Source organism: Vipera ursinii (assembly GCF_947247035.1).
Source record: "Vipera ursinii genome assembly, chromosome: 1".
Lineage (NCBI taxonomy): Eukaryota > Metazoa > Chordata > Lepidosauria > Squamata > Viperidae > Vipera > Vipera ursinii.
Window position 1 is genome coordinate 210,708,967 of NC_139512.1, and position 12,863 is coordinate 210,721,829.

At 40.6% G+C, this 12,863-nt stretch overlaps 1 protein-coding gene across 3 annotated transcripts in view; it reads left to right on the top strand.

The window, feature by feature from the left end:
* Window positions 1–11,295, top strand: part of HS1BP3 (HCLS1 binding protein 3) — a 44,945-nt gene extending 33,650 nt beyond the window's left edge. The window contains exons 6-8 of one of the 3 annotated variants that reach the window (XM_083372381.1): window positions 92–227; window positions 4,875–4,931; window positions 8,812–8,955. In XM_083372381.1, the coding sequence (XP_083228507.1) occupies window positions 92–227; window positions 4,875–4,914 (176 nt within the window). In that variant the 3' untranslated portion in view covers window positions 4,915–4,931; window positions 8,812–8,955. Of the gene's footprint in view, window positions 1–91; window positions 228–1,897; window positions 2,050–4,874; window positions 4,932–8,811 lie in introns of those variants that run through there. The other 2 variants (XM_083372380.1, XM_083372382.1) reach the window with 2 other exon arrangements.
* Window positions 11,296–12,863: the final 1,568 nt, after the last annotated feature.

The following is a 12,863-nucleotide window of genomic DNA, read 5'->3' on the forward strand; positions in this document are numbered from 1 at the left end:
ATAAGTCTAAGTGCCAATGCTATTTAGGCTATAGTTGCTGTTTATCACTGTATTTTGGCCTGATTCTGTCTGTCTTTTGTTTAAATGTTAGATGTGAAATTATTTGAAGGACCAGATCTTGGTGGAATGGTAACTCTTGGAGATCCACTGCTTTTGCTGACAGCCAGTGAAGACAGAGAACCTGTGTTAAATGTTAGTCCTGCTGAAGACATAGAGGAACTATTGAGGTATTCATCTGAATTGCATGATAAATTTAGTGCTCTGTGCATGTGATCTCTCTCCTCAAGCTTGTCTGCCTCAAGCAGCCCAAGATTAGAAGACAACCTCTAGGCTTTAGCCTGCTGAGGTCCCACTGTTTTCAAAATTGGGATTGTATAAATAAATGTGAGTGGATATGGATTCTAGCAATAGTTATTTCCACCATTCTTGTAGTTCTTCAGTTATTCTTAGCATCATGTTTTTCTCTTCATGTCTTTCATCCATTCTTCTCCTAGGCATTTCCTCAGGGCCAAAAGGAATGGTGTACAATAGTTAATCAGTTAAATCAGTAAACAGGTGCTGCAGCCAGGAAAGTTCAGAGCTGGCAGGAATCTGGCTGCCTAAACAGAGTGCCAACTCCTCACCGCAGTGGTACCTATTTATCTTTTCACATACAACATGCTTTTGAACTGTTAGGTGGATGGAAACTGAGGCAAGCAATGGGAGCTCACTTGACATGCTAGGACTTGAATGGCTGGAGCAGAGACCGTCTCCAATTTCATTAAGCTACTGAGCCTCCATACCTCCACACTGGTATCTGAAGTATATAGAGACTGAAGAGTAGTTGGGGACTCTAAATATTTACGAAGTGATATAAATTCTTACATTTTGATAAAGAAAATATTTCATACAGGTATAAACCGAACACTTTTGATCAGTTACTTTTCTAGCAGTTCTTTGCTTTCTTAAAAAAACCATTAGATTACTTACAGACAGAATTATTCCTAAAACACATCCATTGAAGTCAGTTGGATAAATTAATCACAACTAATTTATGTCTTACTGATTTCGATGAATCTGCTGATAATTTGACTTAAGACTGGATCTCGCCAATAGGATAATCTACATTGCAGTTTCAATTTATTGAGCTATGCTGCACATTTAACTAGAGTTCTTTGAAATTCTGTAGAATCACTTATCACCAACTCTAGGGAGGCGCTTGGATTTAAATTTGGGGTGGGGGGAGAAAATAGAAGTGAGGCAGTTAGAAACATTTTAGAGTTTTAATAACCTGTTCATAATGGAAAGAAGAAGAAAAACACTCTGTTGCATAAGGTCTTTTGGAAACATGATTCTTCTTCATTGTTTATAATGGAACATTTTGTAATAACATGTATCAGAGACACCTACCTTAGTTTGCTCAGAGGAAAATGCTAATGCTTTTTTATGTTTAAGAGCACATCTGATCTTTTAAGACATGGTGTCTCCAAGGTATAACTCTATTTTATTTGAATTATATAGCTGGGAAATATATACACTCATACAATGATTGCCATCTCATCCCTCAGGACTGGGTTTCTCTATTTTTACACAATGTGTAGTTCTGATATTTTTTTATTTGAAATGGCCCTAGCTGGCAGTGTGTGGCCATGTTTGCCTGTTTGGGATTCATCAGACATACATAGCCACAAATCTTTCTAGGAAACTCAAAATTCTTTTGAGAATTGGACTCATGATTATGTGTAGTGCATTAGTTTTTATGAGCCCTCAAGGTGCTGGTATTTAGCAGTGCTACAGGAAGGGATATATGGAGACTTTCTTTAGAATTGTATATAAAGTCTGCTTCTTCCTTTTCTTAAATCCTCAATTGTTTTGGCAAGATTTCAAAAGTGGTTTGCCATTGCTGCTTTCTTCCTAGGACTGAGAGAGAGTGACTGGCAGAAAATTGGTTGCCCTGTTGGCTTTGTGCCTAAGAAGTAACTAGAACTCACCTTCTCCCAGTTTCTAGCTTGGTGCCTTAATCACTACACCATCTGGCTCTCATTCATCAATTTAGATACATTTGTAGAGGACAGTGCTATCTATGGTTAGTAGTTATAATAGCTATAAAATATTTTCAGAAGTGCAAGCAGAAACATAATTGCTCAAATTCTACAACTATGGAGGGTCATGTTCTTTTGTTCAGTTGTGGATTCCATGGATGCCTCTAGTTCGATCCTTATAGGAAACTGGGTAATGGACCTTCTGGTTTTCTAATCCTGGGTCTTCTAGCATGGTGTCCACAGAGACTTTGATGCCCATCATGCTCCTTGACTCTGCAGATCACAGATTCAGCTCAAACATGAAAAGCCATGGTCTCTGGAGAAATAAAATGGCGGGATGAGGGTTTTGACAATCCAAGACATTTAGAGGGCACCTGTTGGAGAACTGGAAATTCACTTTAACTAGCTTACCTCATAAAATTACTTCTACACAGGAGACCATTAACTGATTAAAGATAAACCCAACAGATCTTCTGGCCTTGTTCAGATATTGCTTGTCACCAGAAGACATTAATCCTAAAATATATTAACTTCATTTTAAACCTTTCCTTGTATCCTTTACTCAAATTCCGGTTTCTACCTCAGTCCTATTTAAGAAATGCTGCCTTGTGCGATAGAGATCATGGATTCAAAGTAGGGATTAATTTAATTTTCAGTTTACTATCTTAGCAGGAAATCATACTTTAAACTGAATCTGGCTTTTTTCCAACTGATCTTTTCTTGACAACTGCAATTATCATAATCATTGGGTTTGTAATTTCAAACATTTTTTGCAAGATTAATGTTCAAGCCAGGGACTTAAGTGGAGCCTTCATCCCCCAATCTTGCTTCCATAATGATATCTGTGTTAAATTTTGCCTTGCCTCTTATCATATAACATTTAGCAATTACAAAGGAAGCATGGCAAGAATTCAGAAAACTAGCATGGCTAGTTTGAACATAATCTGCAAGAGTCACAACAAATTTCAATCACTTTTTAAAGTACAGCCAACAATTTTTCAGGAATCAGAGCTACAAGCATCAATTGATTTGATAGGTCAACTCGGCCACTATTGATATAGGCCAGCGAGGAACCTTTTATAATCTTTTCTCACAATTCTGAACAAGTTCCTCAGCATTCTTTAATTTTCGCTGCCTTCTCTCTCATCAGAGAAACACAAGTAAACGCCAGGAAATATGGTAGCCTTGAAAGGTTGATTAAATAAATGAACAAACAGCATAGCTCTCGTATTACAAATAGATGCCTGCTTTAGAAAGAATTCCAATAGAGAAGATTATAAGGTTACGTCACTATAGAAGGAAGAAGAGAACGATACTTTCTGAAATCACTCTTACTGCAAGGCTACCTAAGGCCCACTTACAATATGCTATTTTTCTGCTCTGGGAACACGGGACTTTTTGTGAATGGTTTAACTACCAAGAACTATCAGGACACCTTGGATATAAAAGCCATCAAAGCCAGATAAATATTCAGAGAATGTGAGAATTGTAGCAATTCAGAATGAAGATGAAATTGCAGAATTGATCAAAATCCTCACTCATGGAGAATAAGTGTGTCCGCACAATTACAGTCTTCTTCTACAAGACAGGACCTGCTAGAAAAGTGAGCCTAGACTTACTAGGTCAGAAAGATATTCTGTTTTTGTTGAAAAACACCTTCTCTTTAAAGTGGAAAGATTGATGGGAAGAGAATGGTAAGCCTACTGCCTATAGCAGAGGTTCCCAACCTTTTGGGCACTAGGGACCGGTTCCTTGGAGAAAGGTTTTTCCAAGGACTGGAGAGTACGTGGTTTTGTGTGCTGCCTACATCCCACGGATGGGGCTTTGCTTGTTTGTGTGGACCGGTCACTGGCATGACCAGTACTGGTCCACGGACTGGGGGTTGGGGACCCCTGGCCTATAGCACCTTCACCTAGGGTCTCATTGATCGAGCAGATATAGGTCATTCTTGACTTACAACTGGTCACTTAGCAAATGCTCAAAAGTTGTGACAGATCTCCCCGATGCTACTTATAACCCTGATTCAAAGTTCTAATGACTCTATCCCCTGTCTTCTATGATCACGTGATCACATTTTGGGTATTTGGCAACTGGCCATACATGACCAGGATTTGCAGTTTTTTTGTTGGAAATTGGTGTTTACTTCCAGTTTCCGGTAAAAACGCCCACTGCAGACAATGGATTCACTTGATTTCTATTGTGTTCCCTTAATGACTGCAATAATTCACTTAATAAGCACTACAAAAAAAGATAAAATTGGGTGTGGCCACATGGTGACGCCACTGGCACGACTTATGATTATAATTCTGGGCTCAATTACTGTCCTAAGTCAAGGGCTACCTGTAGGATCCATAGTTAAGTGTAATGGAATTCTCTGAACCTGAGAACGAGAATGGATGTTTGCAAAATACAGCAGAACCAGAACAACAGTAGATTCCTTCCTCTTTATCAGGCAAATAAGTAATAACATCTTGCTTCTATCAAAAGGCAGTTAGGAATACGATGAATTAAGGCACCACCTTAAAAAATACTTGTTAATAGAGTAAATGGGGGCTGATATTTGTAATGTCACTCTTTTTTTCTTTGCAATCAGTCAGTGGGATTAAATGATAATCGATCTTTCTTAGTTTACGAGCACCCTTGGGGGGCTCAACACTAACATTTTCAACACAGAGAAGCTTCTGTGTCTATACTGCAAAGTTTTGAGACATTTTACATGATTGTTGAGATAATTTCTCGGGGATTTCATATCAGAAATGCAATTATTTACCAAATGTGTTTTTGTCTCTAAAACTAATACTTTAGATATGGTGGCTTTAGTATGGATGAATATGTATTTTTTTTGTTCTACAGAATAGATGTGGTTCCCCATTACAGGATCTCTTTTGGCTGAACAGCATTACATCTGTGGTGTGTTATAGTCTTTGGACCTTACATAGCAATTATCTTGTTTCCATTTTTTCGGCATATTTAGAAGCTATGCATATTTTTCCATTAAGATTAGGCTGAAGTTAAATCATGATAGTATTACGATAAGATATTCAAACAATGTGTTTCTTTTTTTAAAGTGGATTTAATGTGTTTAGATTTAAAAATAGAACATGGATTTCTTTGTTTAGAAACTTTTAAATAAAAATAGTCCATAGATGTCTGAGCTGCTTATAAATCTCTTTTAAATACAGCTACATACTTTTTTTCCAGCAGATGACATTGCTTAATATTTTCAGATAGTTGCTATGCTTCATTTGCTGTTTTTTTGACTCCATAAAATATAATGACCTTCATACCTTCCAAAATTGCATTTCTCTTGCCAAAAGCCGAGTCCCCACTTCCATATTGGGCCTGGAGTTTTAAAAATCTCATTCTTTTATAAGATAACCCATTCATCATGATTTCTGTAGCTAATCCACACAGAGTTTTCTAAATGCCAGCAGTCAGTAATACAATGTCCATGTTCGTTATACTTTTTGACATAATTTAATCATTGTGAATAGGTGATGCTTTTTCTTGTCTTAATGCAGTCACATGCATTGAGCATGAGACAATGTACCAAGTACCCTGGTCGACTGTGATGGCACAATGTTTTCACATGGCTGCACAAGCTAAAAATAGAAAAGTACCTGAGTATACTCATGGAAAAAATTGTGCTTGGCTGCTGCGCTGTCCTTAAGGATGGGCAAAAGAATCAACCTCAACTTAGCCGACATCTCTCTGTTTAGAACAGGATGGTCAGTCGGACAGCCAGGGTCACATTCAACCTCAGGGACTCTCCTTTTTTTTAATGACCCCCCTAAAAGTTAGCAGCATGGTTTTCTGCCATTTGGAGATGAAATATACAGAAAAGCTTTAATGCAGGGGGCTCCAACCTCGGCCATGCTGGCTGAGGAATTCTGAGAATTGAAGTCCACAAGTCTTAAAGTGGCCGATGTTGGAGACCACTGTTTTAATGCACGGTAAGTTTTGAAATAAGCTGGCCATCATTTTTTTAAAGGGGGGGAAATAAAACAAAGTTTGGCAAAGGTCCTGCTTAGGGGCCACTTAGATGTGTTTTCACTTTGCAGCATAGCTGCTCTGAGTGCAGGTCTCTCCCTTTCAAAAGAGAGAAAGCTCGCGGCCACCAAAACGTTACCCAGCCCTGGTTTAGACAGTGGCCAGGATTCAGATGCCCAGGAAATCGCTTGGTATTAAGGTCATCTTCTGGTGCAAGTGTTAGGAGGGCGTCCCAAGTGTTACAACGTGCAACCTTACAAGGTACAGGAGTTCTTGGGCTTGCAATACCAGGAGGTAGATGTGGACTGGGAGATGCCTATTTGAAGAGCCTTCCAATGTTGTTTGGGCTTGTCCTGGAAAGGGAAACCCAACCTTTATGCTCCCTTTATTGGAATGATTCCAGGAAGCTACACTCAGGAACATTGGAGAAACTCTTTTCCCATTTTCCTGCTATCCAAAGAGTGTACAGGTAGTCCTTGACTTATGACCACAGTGAAGCCCAAACTTTCTGTTGCTGAGACAGTTGTTAACTGAGTTTTACCCCGCTTTATGACTTTTTTTGCCACGACTGTTAAGTGAATCACTGCAGTTGGATTGTTAAGTGAATCCGGCTTCCCTGTTGACTTTGCTTGTCAGAAGGTTGCAAAAGGTGATCACATGACCCCCAAGGACACTGCAGCTGTCATGAATATGAGCCAGTTATTATTATTATTATTATTATTATTATTATTATTATTATTATTATTATTATTATTAATTTTATTTATATACCGCCCTTCTCCCGAAGGACTCAGGGCGGTGAACAGGGCAATACATGTTAAAAGACAAAATACAAAAATTAAAAGAGATTAAACAAATGCCCACAGCTCTTACAATAAGTTGAAACACATTAAAAGTAATAAAAAACCCAACCCATCCCATCAGGCCAGGCCAGCTTGTTCGAAGAGATACGTCTTTAGATCGCACCGGAAGGAGCGCAGGTCGGGCGCCATCTGGAGCTCAACCGGAAGATGGTTCCATAAATCCGGTGCACCCACAGAGAACGCCCTCCCCCTGGGGGCCACCAGTTGGCATTCTTTGACCGGTGGCACCCTGAGGAGGCCCTCTCCGTGGGAGCGTACTGGGCAGAGGGAAGTTGATGCCGGCCGCAGGTGCTCCCCAAGGTATTCCGGACCCATGCCATGTAGGGCTTTGTAGGTCAATACCAGCACCTTGAACCTCACCCGGAAGACAACTGGAAGCCAATTCAGCTCGTGGAGCAGAGGTGTAACATGGGAGTATCAGGAAACTCCTAGCACAACTCTCGCGGCTGCATTCTGTACCAGTTGGAGCCTCCGAGTGGTCTTCAAGGGCAGCCCCATGTAGAGACCGTTGCAGTAGTCCAGACGAGAGGTCACAAGCGCATGAGTGACCGTACGTAAGGCATCCCGGTCTAAATAGGACCGCAACTGGCCCACCGGGCGAACCTGGGCGAAGGCCCCCCTAGCCACAGCAACTATATGGTCTTCTAAAGAAAGCTGTGAATCTAGGAGGAGCTCTATCTAACTCACCCCCCATAGAAAGAGATGGGATATCCTGAATATCACAGCCACTCAGTCTTGTCAGGGTTGAGTCGAAGCCTGTTACTCCCCATCCAGACCCGAACCGCCTCCAGGCAGCGGGACATCACGTTGAGGGCATCACTGGGGTGGTTTGGGGTCGAAATAAAAAGCTGGGTATCATCAGCATACTGATGATACCCAACTCCAAAACCACGAATGATCTCACCCAGCAGTTTCATGTAGATGTTGAACAGGAGAGGCGAGAGGACCGACCCCTGAGGGACTCCACAAGTGAGAGGCCTCGAGGTAGACCTCTGCCCCCCTGCCAACACCGACTGCAAGCGTCCCAGGAGATAGGAGGAGAACCACTGAAGAACCGTGCCTCCCACTCCCAATCCCCTGAGACGCCGCAGCAAGATACCATGGTCGATGGTATCGAAAGCCGCTGAGAGGTCTAATAGGGCTAGGACAGAGGAATATCCCCTGTCCCGGGCCCTCCAGAGATCATTCACCAGAGCGACCAATGCCGTCTCCGTGCTGTACCCGGGCCTGAAGCCCGATTGGTACGGGTCTAGATAATCCGCTTCATCCAGAACCAGAGGGAGCTGGTGCGCCACCACGCTCTCAACAACCTTCGCAAGAAAGCGAAGGTTGGAGACCGGACGAAAGTTACTTAACACGGCTGGGTCCAAGGCAGGCTTCTTGAGGAGGGGTCTCACCACCGCCTCCTTCAAGGCGGCGGAGAAACTACCCTCACTCAAAGATGCAGATATAACCGCCTGGAACCAGCCCCGTGTCCCCTCCCGTGCCGCATAGACCAGCCAGGAAGGGCACGGATCCAATAAACATGTGGTGGAGCTCAGCCTCCCCATAATCCTGTCCACTTCCTCCGGTGTCACAGGATCGAACTCATCCCAGATAACATCGACAAGACCACCCGTTGCCAAGTGTCTGAATTTTGATCACGTGACCCTGGGGATGCTGCAACGGTCGTAAGTGTGAAAAAACGGTCATAAATCACTTTTTCCCGGTGCCGTGGTAACTTCAGATGGTCACTAAATGAACTGTTGTAAATTGAGGATTACCTACACTTGATTACCACCTGAAGATTAGGTGAGCAGTTTGCATTTGAAACTCCCATGTACCAAGCAAATGTGGCCCTTCTCCATGTTTGTAATGGGTAGAGAAAGACAGTCATACGCCATTATGTTGGACGACTGAAATTAAAAAAAGCCTTTACTTCCTTTTTTTTCTTTCAGAGTGGAAGATGATTTTGAAAAAATGTTGCAAGTGAGCTCTAAACCCAAGCTTAAACCCAAGCCCAACATAGCATCTAAGCCAACAATACCTAGGAAGCCACTGATACCGGAGAAAAAATTGCCATCTTCTCCAGTCCAAACGCGACAGCCGGCAGAAGAGAAGGTCCAAAATATGGATGAGATTGACATTTTCAAATACATCAAGGAAAATGAATCCCTTGGTAACGAAGAGCCAAGCCTTTTCTGAAGCACTGCTACTAGTGGACTTTCCTCAAGAAGGACTTCCATCCGTCATCTGGGTCCTTCTCGGTTGCCCTTTTGATTCGTCCTTTGGCTCCACTGTTGTTGTTTTAAAAAAACAAAACAAAAACAATGGAACTGGATATTGGGGTTAGAATTCTGCAAAAAGTTACGAATAAATTTTTTGCCACAGAGCCTCAATGTTTTAATTAGCAAGGCCTTGTTTTTCCAAAATGCAAAAGACTGTGGCCAGAACTGAGTCGATGAAAAGAATATTGCTAACCTTTGAGCAAATGGAATATTTAGCTTGCGAAGTACCAGAGGTCAAAATTAACAAAAGGAACTAACGTGGCTGGATTAAATATTGACACTAGGTTGGAGTTGTTGTTGTTTCGTAGAAGTTATTTATTTCCAGATAGTTTTCAAACTTCTTGGAAAAATATCACTGAAGTTCAAGGAACTTGCATAAAAGCATTTTTCAGAGTCATATTTCTCCTTTAAGGGTTTTAATGCACTGAGTCTCTAGGTCCTTGGGAGCCTGGCTAAGTGCTTCTGTATGAATGGCCTTATTTGTCTCTCAATTTTCTGATCTGATGGTAGGTTTTTGTGGTACACTGGAGCCACTGAAATGTCTGCAGAACGTGGCAGGGAAAGAATCTGCAAGAGATTCCTGAATAATGATGTGAATGAGGGCCATTTTTAATATCTTTGTAATCTGGGGATAGTCCTATCATCACTGCTAAGAAAGGTGCTTCTTTTTGATGTTAAAGACCCTCATTATTGTTTGATAGGAAGAAAGATATTATTTGTTAGGTGCCAAGGCCCCGATGCTTGTGGCAGGATTAGGAAAATGAACAGCAGCACCTCAGGTTTGGTAGTTGAATTATATGTGATAGTTGAATTAGATGAGAGTTAATTAATTATTGGACAGCATACTCTTTTTTATATGAATATCTTATGTTTTTCACTCAGATGACCCAGCCCCAAGAAAGTGAATAAGCCATAAGACTAAATATTTGATAACTCATTAACCTGTCTGGATTGCTTTTTGACTCTAGAACTGAGTGAATGCAAAAAGCAATTAAAGCACTTTAAAATATGTGCATGTTTAATGCATAGTGTTCCATTATAATTATATAATGCTTTATTTGAAATAAAATTAAATTATTAAGCACTACTAACACAGTATTAAAACTTCCCTTGAGAAATAAGTAACGAATGTGACTGAAACAAAATATAAGATGGTGCAACAAAATAAAGAGAAGTTAGTTGCGCAGGATGGGTACCATTTGTTATCTTTTCTCATCTGCAATCAAAATGAACAATTCTCTCCTGTTGAAGGTTGTTATTGTAAGGGGCAGAGTTTTGGTGATGAATTGAAGAGGAGAGAAATGCACAGCAAAATGGTGACCCTACCCATTTGCCCTCTTTTCATCAACCCTTTTTCTATTTCAGACATCCCTTTCTTCCATACTAGCTGTAGCCAACTCTTCTCTACATTCATCACTTTTCAAGTACTTTTGACATTAGTCCTAAGAGGGATTTATAACATTGAACCTATTCTAAACAGAACGGTATCCTTAAAAACATTCCCTAATTTAGAAATATTATATTACATACAGTACAGTACTAGACAAGGGGTACCATGAATATGTTGATGTAGTTTTTCTAAATATAACTGGGTTAGTGCTGAGAAACATCTTGACTGCAGTTGACTTGTGCTTATGGCCAGTTGGGGAAACAACTTGCAAGATGAGAAAGAAGACAAATAGATATAGACAAAAGAGAGCTGTGACCTAGTGGGTTTGGCTGTGCCAAAATGAGGCTCCGCTACTTCTCTGGCCCTATGCTATTACCTGTTTTCCTGTCAGGTGGGGAGAATCAGAATCAGACCAGATCACAGATAAATGATCCAATAAGAATACAGAATCAAAACCAGAAATGGTTGGTTGCACAAGCATCGTAAAATGTCACAATATAATTGGATTTGACCTCCTGTGATAATGTTGATATCCTGAGGAATCTTTAAAATTCTGTTTTTCAACAGGATATTTGATTTGTACTTTTTATGTCATTATATCAAAATGTCAAATAGAATTCCACAGATTTTTCTCTTTATGACTTAATAATTATACAAATATTTTAAGTGTTTCTATATTTTTTGTAGTTTCTATTAAAGGCTTTTAATTTTAAAATAATTATTTACATTCAGGATACAACGTATTGTATATTGTCCTAAATATTTCATTGGGAACATATTTTACATAATAAAGTATATTTCTCTGTGTAATGGAACACTAATTAAATTGCTTTATAATTAATGATCCAAATAGAATAAACTCTGCAGAATGGTGTTAAACATACTTTTATTGGTCAGACAACCTAGGCAGACTTACGTTTGCTGATAAGATCCTCCAACATGGCACATCTGTCCATCCTGACAATGTAAAAAATTGAAGGTAAATTTACCCCATATTGTTTTGGACCTAAGAAGCATCCTTGCATGCATTTGTGAAGAGATGTAGAACAAAAGACAAAGCCTGGAAGTCCTGCTATAAAACTTTAAACTCCATCCACTTAACTAGGTAAGCATGGTATTCACTAAACAGTCAGACTACCATTCTCATAAGGGATCTCTTGAGGAAATAATGTTTAACCCTGTAAATGCTACATGTTCTTACAATGCTGCTAGGAAAGCTATATTAACCCTATAAATGCTGAATGCACTAACACAGTTCTTAATTCCTAAAGTGGATATAAAATGGAGAAGCTGAAGGTATACTGGTCCAGCACACTGTGCTATATTTTGCCTTTGAGAGATGAGCTGGAATAAATACTTAATGAAAGTTGTTGAAGTAAAGTGGAGGAAATAATTCTTTTATTTTAAAAAGAGCTACCCATATTTCCCCGAAAATAAGACTGGGTCTTCCCCCCCCCTCCAAAAGAAGCACCAGGTCTTACTTTTGGGGGATGTCTTTTATACTCACCTCCAGCACCGACAGCCCCACCCAGCCAATCCCACTTCTTCTGCAGCCGAAGCAGCAGCTTCATTCTGGCCTGCATTTTTCAGTCAGGCCTTTCCAGAAGGTCTCTGCAGCCGAGTATCAAGCTATGGATTCAAAAATGCAGGCCTGGCTGCAGAAGATGCTGCAGAAGAAGTGGGCCGGTGAGGAGAGGCTTGGCTGCAAGGTAAGTGGGTGTGGGGCATGTGGGGCAGCTCCGCCCCCACCCCCGCTCCTAGCTTGATTTTTAGGTGTGTGCCTCGCCCCAAAACGGGATTATTTTTGGGGTCGGGCTTATATTAGGCCCACCCCCAAAAATCAAGCTAGGACTTATTTTCAGAGTAGGCCTTATTTTCCGGGTAGACACAGTATATAAGATTATGTACTGTGTACAGGTAATGCTCGACTTATGTTTAATGACTGTTCAAAATTACAGTGGCAATGAAAAAGTGACTCATGACCAGTTTTCACACTTACAACCATTGTAGCATCCCCATGGTCACAATGATCAAAATTCAGGCACTTGGCATGTATTTATGACGGTTGCACTGGCATGTATTTATGACGGTTGTACTGTCCCAGGGTCATGTCATCACAATCTGTAAACTTCCCAGCTGGCTTCCGACAAACAAAGTCAGTAGGGGAGCCAGATTGTCTTTTAACAACTGCATGATTCCCTTAACTTCAGCAATTTGCTTAACTGTGGCAAAAAGGTTGCAAAATGGGGCACAATTCACTTAACTATCTTGCTTAGCATAAAAATTTGAGGCTTAATTGTGGTCATACATGAAAGACTACCTATAGCAAGGG